Source organism: Monodon monoceros, unplaced genomic scaffold (assembly GCF_005190385.1).
Source record: "Monodon monoceros isolate NGI ecotype Baffin Bay Population unplaced genomic scaffold, NGI_Narwhal_1 Super_Scaffold_19, whole genome shotgun sequence".
NCBI lineage: Eukaryota > Metazoa > Chordata > Mammalia > Artiodactyla > Monodontidae > Monodon > Monodon monoceros.
Genome location: NW_021703775.1, coordinates 59008065 through 59025190, shown reverse-complemented (window position 1 = coordinate 59025190; position 17126 = coordinate 59008065). Strand labels below are relative to the sequence as shown.

The 17126-nt window shown below is 36.1% G+C and overlaps 1 protein-coding gene across 5 annotated transcripts in view; it reads right to left on the bottom strand.

The window, feature by feature from the left end:
- HEATR5B (HEAT repeat containing 5B) overlaps positions 1–17126 on the bottom strand; it is an 86240-nt gene that overhangs the window by 40642 nt on the left and 28472 nt on the right. For all 5 annotated transcript variants that reach the window (XM_029231980.1, XM_029231984.1, XM_029231981.1 and 2 more), the window contains 5 exons: positions 14812–14917; positions 12882–13072; positions 9826–9985; positions 6101–6290; positions 3392–3561 (listed from right to left, as the gene is read on the bottom strand). In XM_029231980.1, the coding sequence (XP_029087813.1) occupies positions 3392–3561; positions 6101–6290; positions 9826–9985; positions 12882–13072; positions 14812–14917 (817 nt within the window). The remainder of the gene's footprint in view (positions 1–3391; positions 3562–6100; positions 6291–9825; positions 9986–12881; positions 13073–14811; positions 14918–17126) is intronic.

The following is a 17126-nucleotide window of genomic DNA, read 5'->3' as shown; positions in this document are numbered from 1 at the left end:
AAATCGTATTTCATTTGTGTTAGGTATTACACGTGGTATCACATGATACGGCCATTTCTGGTGGCAATGACTGAGTAGAGACGAACATGAAATTGATAAAAATCATCACTGATTTCACTAATTTGGATGAATCCATGTGTGGACTGATTTTTAGAGAGTGTCAAAGATTTGGTAATGAATACAGCTCGAAGGGCATTTGGCAACATGCAAACAAGTTAGCCACTTGAGTGGCCCTCTGTCTCATCTTTATCTGCCATGCCATCTCCTTCCCACCAGTTTTTTGGAAGAGGTTCAGGAAAGTACTCCAACATGCCTTGTAATAAAACCCTTGATGTGCTATGGAAATCATTTTGGAAACATTATCTGCGTTAACACATAGGAAACTCATTGTGTTCCCTACGGCTTACTGATAACCTCCACTGAGATAAAGAAATTCATGTTATTACTTGACAAGATCATCTTAAATGTGCTCCATCTCATAAGGTCAACTTTCACAGAATAATTACATTTAAGGAGGAAGGAAATGGAGGGAGGAAGCAGACCATTTGAGGAGTGTGTGTCTGCATCTTCATCACATTTATCAGTTGCCTATTAGAGCTGTATCCTGTAACAAGTCCACCTTGCTCAAGAGATGCCATCTGTGCCCTCAGAACTTGGCATTAGGCCATGGCTTTTGGCAGGATGGTACATATCTTGTTGCAGAATGCAATCTAGTGTATACTATTAGTTGACTATTTTCTTTGTGGATGTTCTCTGTAAACATTTCATGTGCATCTGGTTTCCACCCTGCAGCACACCTTGACGGTCTGGGACTGATTCAGTTCCCTCTGGTCTACGGTGAAAAGGAGCAAATCTTGTTGAGTAAAGCTAAATATACCACACCAGATCTAATGGCTAAGATCTTGGCCTTTCAGTTCCTTTACCTCCTCCTGGATAACCTTCTCTTCCCTTTCCTCAACAATATTCTCCCACGGTTACCTCTACGGTGCCCTTCTTGCTCCTCTTGTCTTTACCTTCCTCCCTCACCCAAATGAGATTCCATAACCCATCATTTCAGCACTGTCTTGTTAATATCCTTCCCTCCCCCATCCTGCTGTCATTTAAGTGAATCTGCTTGGCCAAAGTCCAACTATGAATGTATCAGCATACCTGCTCAATGCCTGCACCTAAGATGTTTACAGCTATTGGAGAAAAATCTCACAACTAGATGCACTAGTACCATCATAAATCACACAACGGGGCTGAAGAGGGTCACTAACCTCTACTGAACCCTCGGAACTATCACAGAATCTTTTATTTCTGTAGTTACTTCAATCTCCCACATCCCATTCTCCTCAAACTTCTGATCCTCCTCTTTGCTCCCTCATTCACAGAACTTGATCTTCCCTATTACTTGATTAAGAAAGTACCAGTCATTATATAATAACTCCCTCAACTTCCAGTCACCAAATCCAAAACCCACCTGTGTCTACACTCATCCTCTCCGTGTCTACATTCATCCTCTCCTCCTTTCTTCATTTTGCACTGGAAGAGATACCCCCCTACTTGTGTCCTGAAAACTATGCCACTGGAAACCTTGGAGGATTAACTATTCCCTCTCTGTCCTACACCTTTAACTCTCCCACCTTACTGGCTCCATCTTGTCAACATATAAACACGCTCACTCTTCTCACTACCGTAGAAGTAAAAGCATCTCTTTTGACGCCATCACCCACTTGACCTATTGTCTATCCTCTGTCCTCTCCTTTACAGTCAAACTTCTGGAAAGAAGTTCCTGTTCACATTCCATATGTAACCCGGTATATTTGGGCTTCCGTTTGTACCACTCTACCAGATGAGCTCTTGCTAAGGACACCATGTGACAAAAGTCAAAGGACACACTGTAGCTGTCATCTTATTTGATCTCTTGACAGTATTTGATATGGCTGACCACTCTGCTACTCCACCTGGCACCTGTGAACACCACAACCTCTATTTTCCTTTTTAACTCTCTGACTGCTCTTTCATGTTTTTTGCTGACTCTTTTTCCTTTACTAAATTTTATATACTGGGTTCCTCATTCAGCACTCTCTCCCTGGCGATCTCATCTACTCCTATGTCTTTACCATTTAAATGCTCATGCCTCCCAAGTGAACCTCTCCAACCAGACTTCTCTTTTCCGAGCTCCAGGTCCACGTAACTATTCAAATGTCTAAAACTGAATTACTGATATCCACTCTTTCAGACCTTCTCCTATTCCAGTGTTGCCAATCTCAGGAAGTTATATTACTTTGCTCAAGTCAGAAACCTGGGTCACATCCTTCCTCTATCCCCTAATTAACCAACAAATTCTACCAATCCTTTTTCCTAAATATCACTCAAATCCATCTATTTTTCCCCATTCCCATTGCTACTAACTTGGAAAAGTCATTTTCCTCTCCATCCCTAGACCACCATAATTCCTACCCTGTAGAGTCCATTCGCCACTATGCAGCAAGAATGAAATGTAAAAAGTGCAAATCTGATCATGTTACTCCCCTGTGGAATTCCTTCTAATGGTTCCCAATCACTTGCAGAATAAAGTCCGAAGTTTTAACATATCTAGAAAGTCTGCAAGATGTGTCACCTGGCTAATTGTCCAGCTTCATCTTGTGACCCTATGACCCACCTACCCCTCTTCTCTCTTAGCCTTAACCACACTGACTAAAAGGTTCCTAAAATGCATCCCCTCCTTCTCATCTCAGGGCCTTTCACATATTTTTCCCTCTGCCTAAAAATAAGTGCTGTTACTCTAACGTCACGCTTTTCCCCAAACTAACTCCTATTTATCCTACCTACAGTTCACACCTTACATATCATTTTTTCAGGGAAATCTTTTCTGAATGCCTGGGTTATGATAGGCTCCCCTGTTATATGCTCTCCTGTAGCCTCTTTTAGCACTTATTTGTAAATAATCATTGTTGACCATATTCCCTTTAAACTATAAACTCCATTATGACAGAGGCGTCATCTTGTCTCATCCACAAATGTATCCCTAGTACTTTGCACAGTTCCTGACATATAGCAACCTCTCAATAAATATTTGTTCAGTGAATCAATTAACAACTGTGATGATAGTAACAGATCCTCAGAAGTTAACAAGCAAACTTTAGGAAAAAGAATTCTGAGTGGGAAAGACTGAAAATATGATACATTCTTAGCCAAGAAATGAACAGTTCATTAAAATATTTCTTAAAGGGTAAAAAGGAAAATCATTGAATAAAATGAATAGTCATAAAATGACTACTAAGCTGAAACTCTGGAATGAATAGCCCAGGAAACATGTTTTTTTGTTTTGGCCTAGTCTGATCTTTTGGGAAACAAATTTGGGGCTCCCTAATTAAATCAATGAATGAAATAGCTTCATACTTACACAAAGGCTAGGAACGAGACTAGACAGATTGACATGTCGTGGTGCAAACATGTGAAGCTGCTGAAGGCAAGATATGGCAGCTGCCTGCACGAGAGAATCTGAATGGTCCTGGGTTATTGCACAACCCACCAAACAAGAAGAACGGATTGTGGATATTGTTGCTCCATTCCCTAGAAGCAAAGTCAAAGAGAACATAAAGTACAATGATTTTATTAGTAACACCAAAAATGTCCCTAGAAAATAATTATCTTCTAAATAACCCCTCTTTCTAAACAAACAAACAAAAAAGTACACCTGAAATTAATACAACACTGTAAATCAACTGTACTTCAATTTAAAAAAAAGAATAACTGTTGAATTAACATTAACTAGTATGTTTGCTCTGTGGTTAGGTTTGGTACTGCAACTGTTAAACCAATAATCACTATAAGAAATGCCCTTACTTTTTTTCCCCTTACATTTTGACAGCTTACATTTTATCAAGCAAATAAAATCCTACAGGAGTCAGCAAACTTTTCTTTAAAGGGCCAAAAGTAAATATTTTTTACTGTGCTAGCCAAGAGGCAAAATCCACACTACTCTATTATGTAAGTGCCTATATAACCATTTAAAAATGTTAAAACCATTCTTACCTCATAGGCTGTTAAAAAAAAAAAGGACCAAAAAACCAGTCATCTGAGCAGATTCGGCCCATGGGCCATAGTTAATTTGCCTATCCTGCCTATCCCCTGTTATAAGAAAGTCATCCCAGAAATTCCTTTCCTTGAAAGCCAACCTCAAAAAAGGAAAACTTTATTCTATTCTATTCTAATTTTTTTGGCCACGCTGCGCGGCTTGCAGGATCTTAGTTCCCTGACCAGGGATCCAACCCGGGCCCCTAGCAATGAGAGCTAAGAGTCCTAACGACCTCTGGACCACCAGGGAATTCCCCAGGAAGTCACTTTTTAAAGGATGTAATGTACAGTATAGGGAATACAGTGAATAATATAATAACTTTACACAATGACAGATGGTTATTAGATGTAATGTGGTGATCAATTCATAATACATATAAATGTCAGTTGTACACCTGAAATGAATATAATATTGCATGTCAACTATACTTCATCAAAATAAAAAAAGGAGTCACTTTTAAGATAAATAAATATTTCTGATTACTATTCAGACTGTTCTGAAAACAAAAATTCTGCAAAATCCACACAAACGATTTCAAAACACAACTGCTTATGAATGATGATAATGCATCTCTCTTAGATCTAGCTAGCTTTACATTTATCCCCTGATAAACTATATTCTCTTTTAAACCCATCATTGTTGTATTTGATTCTCTGTTCAAACAATAATACCACATCTATTATATAATAACGATAAATCCTATTTTCCTAACAAGATTAATGGCTCATCTCTGAATAAAGTTTTACTTCTTAAAAAAAAAATTAATGGCAATTTTTACAAAGGTAGGAAAAATAAATTGCAGTATTATATACTGTCTAGATTAAAATGTCTTAATTGCCAAATATAAGTGATTTAAAATTTTTACCAATGCAAAATAATTTTATATACAACAGAGACCAAACAAGGAAATCATAGACTCACGCAAGAGTCACATTCTAGTCTGAAATACACACTGCCTCATCAGAAAGTACTTGGTAAACACCTACACTTAATCAAAGGCACATATTTATACTCTTTACATCCTTGTGATATTCACTGGAAGAAAGAACTATCAACTTTTCTCAGAGGACACTGAGTCCAAGATAGAGACATGTCTAAATCACATTTTTTCAATTCCTACCATTCATCCTTAAGATCTTTTCTTTTTTCACTTCCGTCTTTTTTTTTTTAATATCTGTCTGAATGGAGGCAACATATAGCATAGTGATTAAGAATACAGGCAAAGGAAATTTATCTGAGCTTCACCTCTGATTCCAACTACTCATTGGCTACAGACACACACACACACACACACACACACACACACACATATATATATAACACCTTGGACCTCTCTCAGCCTCAGTATTTCATCTGTAAAACAGAGAGATATACCTTTATCAGGACTGCTGTCAGAATTAAGTGAGGTAATATAAATAAAAAGCTTGATCCATTGAAAGATTTAATAAATGGTAGGGGAAAAAAAGGAATGCTCTGAAAGTGGCTTATATATTTTGCATAAATTCACAGTAATTTTCTTACCTGAGTGTTTAATTTAACCATTAGTAGAATTATTTCAGTGGAAGTGCATGGTAAGAATATGGGCCTTAGGATCACAAATCTGCTACTCCTTAGCTGAGTAACTTATCTTCTCTGAGCTTACTTCCTCAGAGAAAAACTAGATAATATTATCATCCATAGAGTTAAAAAAAAAGTGAAGCTAAAGTCCATGAAGACAATTGTATGGCACTCCAGGCCAAAGGAACTCCACTTTTATCTTTGACTTCAAGGGGCTCCAGGTAACATTTCACTTAGATGTTTTCTCTGCTCATGACTTCAAATCACCTTCACATCACAGGTTTGTTGCAGGGATTAAATAAAATAGCACACGTAAAAAGCAGAGTTCCAGGTGTTCAGTAAATTGCAAGCATTCAATACATAGTAATTATTATTACTGTTACAAGATTTCTTTAGGCAACGTTACGGTGACATTCAGGAAGTTGAAAGACAGTAATTATCTATCTAGTCCCTTTACTTTAAGATGAATTTACTCACCTTGTAGTTCAGGGCCAACAGTAGTTATTATAGCACCCAAACATCTACCCAAACACTGATGAACTTCTGTATGGGAGGGTGGAACTGTCAACAGCAAGGTAAGAACTAGAGATAATGTTGGCTCCACATATCCACGATACATTGGGCCACTGGAATCCACTATCAGAGCAAGTGAATGAAGGGACCAAGTCTGGAATAAAATATGATTTTATTTTATTGTAAGTAATAGAGTATACTGAATTGATATTTCACTTAAATTTTCATAAACACCAACATCGTAGTTTTTTTTTGTCAACATCGTAGTTTTTAATCAATAATCTAGAAATATATTCCTTAAGAAATAAAAGGTAGCACATAAGCTACCAGTAGCTAATAACCAAAGCCACTGATGTACAAATGCTATGTTTACAGTTTCTCTGTAGTGTGGCTTTGAGTGTCAGAAAAATAGTTTTGTTGATGAACTCATTTTTCTTTTATAATGTACATGTATTTCATACTCCCAAAAAACAATGACTGATATAATAAGTGTTTGCTTTAGTGGTTGCTATGGACATCAAATATATCTTTATTGCTTGCATTGTTGGAGTTTTACTAAGAAACTAGTCTGAAATAAAACAATCTGAAATAAAACAATGTTCTGCACTCAGATCTATTTCTCGAGCAATGACATTCACAAAACAGTTCCTCAAGTGCATCAAACTATTTCAGGCCCAAATTTTTGTTTACTAAGCACAAATAATCTTAGTGGCTAATAGTATTTGCAAAACTAACCCAGAGCAATGTACTGTCATCAGCACAGGCTTAAGAAAACGCAAAGTCCTTTAAGCTGCCCACATCCACCTGTTAAAGAACGAACCTTTTATTTTTGCTGTTGGCAGTCCCAAAGGAGAGCTGCACTACTGGGCTGAGGACAGAGGGTTCTCAACAGAGAAGTTACCCAACTTACCACCATGGCAGAAAAAAAATCCATACCTTAATTTCTATTACCTGTCAATCTACTCCAATCCTAGGGAATTTAGCAACCTGAGTTGGACAGTTATGTGTAGAAACCACACCTATTGACAAAAGTAATAGGGATATAACAGCTTGAGGGAGGAAAACCAGAATACACATACTGGAGAAAAAAATTAATGGAAGAAACAAAAGAAAGTATTTTAATAAAACTATCATAAGGATTTTTAAGACAAATAATTAAAGCACAAAGGAGATTCTAGAAGTGTTTTAAAAAAACAAACACACACCCAGTATTTATATTAAACTGTTCAGTAGAAAACTGGAAAAAAAAGAATTATTGTTAAATACCAAAATCATTATCTTGAAGTTCAAATGGAAGATTATCCTGTAACCCACAGTGAAAATACAAAAAAATTAAAATAATGAGGATAAAGACAAGAGACTCAATATATAAATAAGTACCAGAAAGAGAAAAAGAAAAGATAAACTTATATAGAACTTGATGAAATTTCTAAGCTGCAAGGATAGAGAGAAAAATTCTTACACACTGTGAAACCAAAATATAAGGTTACAAACATACAGACATATTTCAGATAAGTTTCTTAGCAATAAAAGGATGGGGAAAAAGATAGCTATGATGTCCATAAGTATCATTAATTCAGAAATTTATTACATAAACCAATGTCTTTTGGGCGTGTGAAATATATCCATTGTGTAAAAGAAGAAAATGAATTCATCATTAAAGTTTTATATCTGAATATTCAAAGCCACACTGCAGAGAAACTTTAAATAGAGTAGTTGCACATCAGTTGTTTTGATTATTGGCTTATATGTTATCTTTTACTTCTTAAAGAACATATTTGGAAGTTTTTATAGATAGCTGATGAAAAACTGAGATGTTAATATCTATGGAAATTTAACTCAAAAAATTAAGCTACTATTAGCCTCTTACATGCAACACAAAAAATACTGAAACATTTATGAATAATGAAAAAAAGGACTGTGTGCCGGGAACAGTATACCCAACCCAAATATCATTCAAATTTGAAGACAGAATAAAGCTTTTTTTTTTTTAGATATGCAAGGAATCAAAAAGCACACCAGTCAACGACCCTTTCTAAGATTATTATTGCTAAAGGACGTTTTCCTATCAAGTAAAAATAAAATAAGAACAAAGATCTGAAGACAGGAGTTGAGGATACAAAAAAGAAAACATTATTGAAGACTAAATCTCTAGTAATTACAACTAAATACATGTATACAATAATTTGACTGGAAAGTATAATTTTTGAGTTAGGATTCTTATAACAGAAGAGACTTTAGAAAAAACTGAAGAATGCTACCATACTATTCTTGTGCAGATGTGAGCTGAAACAGAAGCTCTGAGGAAATATAAGTGGTCCACATTACAGTAAGATGTCATGTCATAGAAAAAGAATCATGTGAAGCAGTCACTTACAGGAGTGTGGTTTTAAGAAATTAAAGCAAGAGAGGGCTGAGAAAAAGGTGAAGACAAAGGAAAGAAAACTAGCACGTACTCGTTGACATAAAAGAAGAAAGCAGCAACTTCTTAGGTAAAATAATTTCACAGTTGTGTTCTTTTCTTCCAGATTACTGTGGAAACAGCATTAAAAAAAAAAAAAAAGACAGCATAGCACCTCTTTAGGAGCAACATTACTTCATTTTTGATTTTAGTCTTTTTGGGTCTTTTGTGCTTTACACAGCTGGAAACCTTTACCAAGAAGTCAAAGGCAAACTAAGCCTGTAGACTAAGAAGTCTCTGGTGGATTTTGCATTCTTTTCTTATGGTGAAGGAACCCATTTATTAACAAACTAATGACAGGCAGTAATGGCAATCAAACTTGTCTCTTCCAGCTTCTGAGTCCCAATATGAAGCTGGCGAGTTGAATGCTATTGGTTTCATATACACGATATTTTTAGATGCATCACTGGGAAATGGCAAATCAAGAGTATAGGGTATTTTCACACATGTGAAGTTCTTGCCTCTTATTGTAGTTATGCCTATTTTTGTATAAAATATTTAAGGAGAGAGAAAAAAGAAATTCAAGGAGTACACCTGAAGATTCAGCCAACACTGTACCTGGGTTAGGGTATTAGAGAAGAGAGAGAAGACTGCTATTAAAAGAAATTTGATCATCCAACAAATGTAAGGAAATACAAAGAAGAGGAAACATGTACAAAGGATGATAAATAATAAAAAGACACCATGTTTCAAGGAATGTTGTGAATGGGTTAAACTCCCAGAATAAGAAAGACTTTAGGATTAGTTTCAGATACAAATTCCTTTTATACACTCATAAAGCAAAATGACAGAGAAAGACCCTAAGACATTTTTCCTAACAGCCCATCAGAATCAATACTATTTTTACAAATAATTTTCCTAAAAATAATATTTTAAAATTTCATAATAGGGCTTCCTTGGTGGTGCAGTGGTTAAGAATCCGCCTGCCAATGCAGGGGACATGGGTTTGAGCCCTGATCCGGGAAGATCCCACATGCCGCGGAGCAACTAAGCCTGTGCGCCACAACTACTGAAGCCTGAGCACCGCAACTACTGAAGCCTGCGCACCCAGAGCCCATGCTCTGCAACAAGAGAAGCCACCTCAATGAGAAGCCCACACACCGCAACGAAGAGTAGCCCCTGTTCTCCACAACTAGAGAAAGCCCGCGTGCAGCAATGAAGATCCAACACAGCCAAAATAAATAAATTTATAAAAAAAAATTTCATAATAAACAAATCCATATTATACCTGGACTTCAGAGGATGTCCCATCCTGTGCTAGAGCCAATAAAATGCTGACGCTGGTCTTCAGATGTTGTCCTGAGCCGATACCACCAACATAACGATGCAAACAGCCCAGAGCCAAAGAATGGCCAGTTCTGGATACAACATCTCGAGCTGATTTCAATCTGGAAAAGAGTTATGCTTCAGGGATTGTTTTTTCTATTTCCCTATGGCAATAACAAACTTATGAATCACACAATAAAAGGGATTTATTCTGGAAATCAGAAAAGATTACAATCTTTATTACTTCTTTCTCTACTCACTAACAAGAGTTAGAGATTTACTTTAAACTGGTTAAAGTCATACTTTTCACTGAAGAAAGCCTACCTTTAGAGAAATATGAAAGAGGACCTACAACTTCACAGCTTTTAATATTAATTATTCCTTGAAAAGACAAGAGCCATTTGAAATGTATTTTTACCATTGGTGTTTTAAATAAAAGACAAATAAGACAAAAAGACTATGACTCATAATCACGCACCAACATAGTCAGTTACTATTAGAAAACATTAAAATACCACTAAGAACAAAACTCCTAAAATAACAAAGGAGGCTAGAAAGCAACTTTGGCTGCATTTTCAAAACTGTATTATAACTCTCAATAAGCCATCCATGATCAAACTTCTGTCACAAGCTCATAAAAATGAAATATAGCCAAGATATGAAAAACCATCACCAAGACTCTGGCTGGTCAGTTTGCATATGGCAAAGAAAGAAAAATTCTAAGTGCTGTCACGATGGAACAGACATTAAGAAATGTAGTAATGAAGGAAGTGAACTAAGTCCATCCTTAGCAGTATTTCTAATATACTATATCCTTGGATAAGTGATCTCTCTCGCTCTATGCCTCAGTTTCTCCATCTGTAAAATGAACATTATCATTACTCCTATATAGCAGTTGTTTTGAGGAATGAAAGAAGAATGAATGCAACCTGTGAATTCTAAAAAGCCTTATACAGATTAGAAAGTTTCCTTCATATTGTTACTTTTCAGAGTTCATTTCAGTGAGCTAAAAAAAAGCTGAGCCAATTTTCTCAGTGACAGTCATCTATTCAATAAAGTAAGTAATCTAAGATACAAGAATATATCATATATATACTTTCCCAGGGGTCTCAGAGTGATTTTCAATTTGAATGGAAACTAATTTAACCAGTAATGGTTTTTATTTTTTTCTGAACTGGGTCTTAAGCAATTGAGTTACTCCCTATTAACTGAGAACGGTTTATAGGAATCATTCCAGTCTTAATGCTAAGATGGCACATGATTTTAACATGCAAAAACAGCTGACAGATCTGTATGTATAGGTGATTTGGCTTTTCATAGTTGGATACTATATCAGCAAGAGATAATGTTGATAAAAAAACAGTCTGATATAATGAAGTTGCAGGATATTGAAGCTTTTTCAAAATAGAACCAGATTTTGTCAAATCTAAGATACCACAGATTTTTCTTAATGTACCATTATTTTATATAACAGTATAAAAGAAAAAAATGCTGACAAATAATTATGACATTTCTTAGAGATTCTAAGACAAATCCCAATTTCAGATAACTTAAAATGTGAAAAAACAGGTAACAAAATCTATGTACTAATTAATTTCAGATCATAATAAATTATTTAGAAAAGCTAATGAAACTAAGCACTGAGAACACTTGCAAACCATTAACCAGACAGGTATGAATATGAATGAAATGTCCTTGTGTTTTACCAGAATAAGTATAAATACTCCTATAGGTACTGAAGCACTTATAAATTAAAACCACTTGTAACTAAAGAAAAATTAACCAGTCAAGAGTTTTCCAAAGAAATACACTCTTATTTTACCTACTATTAACAGAGCACAAACCATGAAACAGGTAGCTAAGACTGGTTCTAACTTTTAAAAATTCTTTACCAAAAGTTGATTTCAGGATTAATGAGAGACACTTGGAAAAGGCAAAGTTAATCTATTGCTAGAAAATAAGCAAAGTCATCCTGCAGAAGATTAAGTGTCTGGGAATAGTTTAGCTACATTCTGCCTGCTCATATTATCCTTAGCGAGTCAAACAATACACTGGGGCATCATCCTAAACCAGCCAAACTGCCACTGTGTGTGAAGACAAGGACAGCCGTCCTCAGATACGCAAGAGTTCAGAAAATACTTCTTCCGAACCACTACTTCACAACCACTGCTTCTCCCAACCTCTCTCTTGTTAATAATTATGATATAGTTTGGTATAATTAATCCTCAAAATATACAATACTTAAGAATGATTAATTTGGGCTTCCCTTGTGGCGCAGTGGTTGAGAGTCCGCCTGCTGATGCAGGGGACGTGGGTTCGTGCCCCGGTCTGGGGGGATCCCACATGCCGCGGAGCGGCTGGGCCCGTGAGCCATGGCCGCTGGGCCTGCGCGTCCAGAGCCTGTGCTCCGCAACGGGAGAGGCCACAACAGTGAGAGGCCCGCGTACAGTAAAAAAAAAAAAAAAAAAAAAAAGAAAGATTAATTTACATAACTCAAGTGTTAATTCTTGACCACTCTTGATTTTCAACTGCTCTACTTCAAGTACTTGATTAACAATCAACAGTCACTAATAACTGCATTTATCATCTTAATCATACTTATTTGGATCTCTGAGATCACTCTTTTAAATTAATATTGCCAAGAAATTCTTAAAAGCTAATGCTAAATGTATCCCCTGTTTCAGGGATAATTTAAGAAATGATAAACTTGGTAGTAGTTAGAAAAAGAATGGCTTATCCCAAAAAGTGAAAATTAACAGAAAGAATAATGGCGGGGGGTGTGGGAGGGCAGAGATAAGAGAAAAGGACTTCAGAGCACACTACATATAACTGAGAGACGCCGTCACTAACAATCCTCTTGATTCTGTTATGTAACATTCAAGAGCTGAAACAGAAACCTGCACCACGCTGAAAGTATCTACCATGTGGAAAATATACAGTCCAGTTAATAATTACTGATAACTTAAAAGACATCTTTGTCTATGAGAGAAAATTACTTGTTGATAGAGACCCACTTACTTGTCAAAGCTATATTGGGCCATTCTAGCAATGAAAGTTGCTTCTCCAACCACCTGAGCCATTCTTCCAAGAGCCTCCCCTGCTGCACATCGTAAGATGGGGTTTGGGTTGTCAAGGGCCCCCATAACTAGTGTCAGAGCAGATTTACGAACTTCCTCAGGTCCTAAAGTACTTTTGTTTTCAGCCAAGCCCTATGGATATTAAAAAAAAAAAAAAAAAGGACTGCAATCTTTGTAAATATACATATATCTTCACACATTATTTTCTTCAGCCAACTTTCCCATGCATATACTATGCCTAGAATTAATACATGTTAGACTGACAGTAATCACTTTCCTAAACAGGATTTCACAACATGATACATTACATAGTTGTAGTTGAATCAGCCCTAAAACCAACAATCCCTGGGAGTGTCTCTATCCAAAGACAAATACTTAAAAGTTGTTTTTATACATAAAGGACACTGTACTATTAAATCAACTGTTATTTAACTGACTGAAATTTATCATTATAACTTTAAGGAAGGAAAAGGCCTCATGAACATGAAACTTTGATACATTTATATAAAAATGCCAGAGACGATAATTATGTCATGAAGAGTATATCCAATACATACCTAAAGACAAAACGAGGTAAGAATAATCAGTAACTGAATGCTGAACTGGATCAGTATGAATGTTCATCATACTAAATGTTAATCTCTCTCTTCTAGTTACACTTACTGTCCTGGAACTTAAATTACTTATTTGAGACCAAAAATATAAGTCATGGTAGCTAGGGAAAATGTTAACTACAGCAAAGGCATTAGTGAGCACATATATGAAGAAGCACATACTGTACAGCAATATTACAGCTGTTAACCAACCTTCCAACCACTGAGGGAAACCATGACCACCCCACTCCTTTCTTAAAAAATTCAGATGTTGGTAGCTGATGGTCTCTAAAAAGGGCATATACTAATGATTATATAAATGGTACAAGCCTTTATTTGTATAACCAATGCCTACATCCCTTTTCCCTGAAGTTTACAAAATGTGATTTAATTCATGCCCATTTCAACACTTGTACTTGCTGCCCTTTTAAAGCAGTGATATCTTATAATAAGCTTAGTGCTGAATAACATGACTTTTCAAATACATCATGAGAGGCTATAAGCTGCATAGTACAGTACATGAACTCTGAGAGAGAAGCAAAATATTTGTTATTTCACTTCATACATGTAGAATATGAGGTTTAAAAAAGGCTAAAGGAACTGCACAAGACAGAAACCTATTGAGTAGCTAAACCAGAACACAATCTCTAAATGCAGCACTCTTTTAACTACATAACAAACATAGCCTCTCCTGCTTTATGATCTAAACCACAAATCAAACTTAAGCTTTATCTAGTTAGCCTTCAATAGAATACCAAATTTCATTAGTCAGACATGTTTGAAAATTCCGAATATACCAGCACTTGTAAAATTTGAGGTATCAAATCAAAATATGAATTTTGATATTACTAAAATATAAAATACTTATTTAATTACAATAAGCCTAATATAAAGTTTCTAGTAATTTAAATGAAATAATATAAAAGCATGGTTATCCAGAGCTATACATATAAACATAATAGTCTAGTTATGTCTGAATTACTATATTAAAGGTATTAATTAAAATCTTAGTTCAGGGGCCTCCCTGGTGGCGCAGTGGTTGAGAGTCCGCCTGCCGATGCAGGGGACACGGGTTCGTGCCCCGGTCCGGGAAGATCCCACACACCGTGGAGCGGCTGGGCCCATGAGCCATGGCCGCTGAGCCTGTGCGTCCAGAGCCTGTGCTCTGCAATGGGAGAGGCCACAACAGTGAGAGGCCCGCGTACTGCAAAAAAATAAAAATAAAAAATAAAATAAAATCTTAGTTCAGAATATTTGCTATGTTTTAAAAGTAAATACCTTTAGTGCACTAAGAACAGCTGTAAAGATATTAAGCTGCACAGCCTGCTGGCGAACACCTTTGGCTTGTTTAACACATTCAGCAAAGTGATCCAACATCTGTAATCTGTAACAATAAAGATCACATTAGCAATACTTTTTATTCAAACCTGGCCCAAAAAACAGAGATAAGAAGAAGAAGGGTATAAGCTGATTGTTTAACAAATAATGCCCCATGCTATCTCTTTTCACTTCATTCCCTGGTCTAAACCGTATCTCCTACTTCTGAATTAATATACGGACATGAACTACTAACTGGCACAACACAAGGGACCAATATTAAGCTTCAATCAGCAAAATAATGTCATAATTTCAGTGGTCTTCAGTGTGCAACAAAGCGCCTGGCATAAAGTAGGTGCTCAAGGTTTCTTGAATAACAATCATTAATTGTGCATCTCTGTGGAAGGTTTTTAAGCTGGAAATCTTAAAATGGGGTATAATTTTTCTGTTTAAAAAATACTCTCACACATAGAAGAAAATAGTACCTCGTGTCCTATCTTTAGAAGCTAATTGGGAGATTTTTTTTTTAAAGATTTAGCTTTGGTCAATTTTGTTAAATGTGAAAAATCAGAGGTGAATTGGTTGTTTTCTTGTTTCAAATTTTTAAAATGAGACAGTTATCCCTCTTCCCCAAATCACAGCCATTTGAGACTATTCTGATTAAAGAGAATGAGGTCATATCAGATTCTTCTAGAAAGAATAGAGGTGGGGCAAAGGAATCTAGGGAAATTTCACTGGAAGGATTTATGCTCAATTATAAAAGGCCATGGGTCTCAGGTCAACGCATTCTTCAAAAATCACATATGAAGAAACCATCTAGCCTCCAGCAGGAACTCCAGTTAGAGGTACTTGGGGCTAAAGCTGACACTTGTACACTTGTCTGACACAGATCCACATCTATGCTGAAGAAGCACGGCACTGTCCACACTGCTTTCAAGCACACACCTGAAAAGACACACATGGTCTCCAACATGGCCATCAAACATCATGTGCCTATAACTGACCTCAAATACATAACTTAAACAAATTTTTTCCTTACTATATTTATTTCTTTTAATTTGAAAAATATTAACAAAAAGTTCCTACCTAGAAATAACCATTGAACATTTTCACATATTTTAAAATATCAAACTGGGATCACTTCTTGCCTTTTACCTTCATTTAACACTATATAATGAGCATTTTCTGATATCAAAACGTTGTCTCTGTAAAATGTATTCCAGCCTATCAACTTTCCATAATTTATTCACTGATTCCTCCATCCCTGGATATTTATGTTACAAATTTTAATAGAAATTATCTATTTTTACTTCATCTGGTTCCACAAAAGTGATTTAATAAAGTTAAGAGGACTTCCCTGGTGGCACAGTTGTTAAGAATCTGCCTGCCAATGCAGGAGACACGGGTTTGAGCCCTGGTCCGGGAAGATCCCACATGCCACGGAGCAACTAAGCCCGTGCGCCACAACTACTGAGCCTGCGCTCTGGAGCCCGTAAGCCACAACTACTGAAGCCCGCGTGCCTAGAGCCCATGCTCCGTAACAAGAGAAGCCACCGCAACAAGAAGCCTGCGTACCACAACGAAGAGTGGCCCCCGCTCACGTCAACTAGAGAGCCCACACACAGCAATGAAGACCCAATGCAGCCATAAATAAATAAATAAATTTATATTTTTTAAAAAAGAAGATAATCCTGGATTCTAGTTACAGGTCTCATAACTAGCTGTATAATTTCTGACAAACCACAAACTCTTAGACCTAGATTTCTTTAGATTTAAAACAAGGACATTAAAGTAGATGCCTTATAAGATTCTTTCACCTTTAATGGTCTTTAACATTTATGTGGCAACCAAATGTTCTTAAAGATATCTGGATAAAGTAAAATTTCATATTTAAAATTTTCCCCTCAAATTAAAAACCAATTAATCAACTAAAGCCTACATATGTAAAGATATGCTATCTTTTCTATACAAATACAACAATGTTTTTAAGGCATAGTTTGTAAAACCTGAACTATCTGTGAAGGTCTTGCATTAATTCATTTTTACTCCTTCTTTTGGGAAAATCACTGTAAGTATATAAAATGCTTACTAAGTAAAGTATGGTGTCTGTGGACATAAAGTATAGCAAACTAAAATGTTCCTATTAAAAAAAGAATCAGTTACTTCAGTGTTCCAAGTTCCAGACTTTAACCATCTGACAAATGTCATATTAGGGAGTAGACTTCTCACTCATTTAATTCCTCAGTAAGAGGACTTGGAAAACTGGTGTCCCTAAT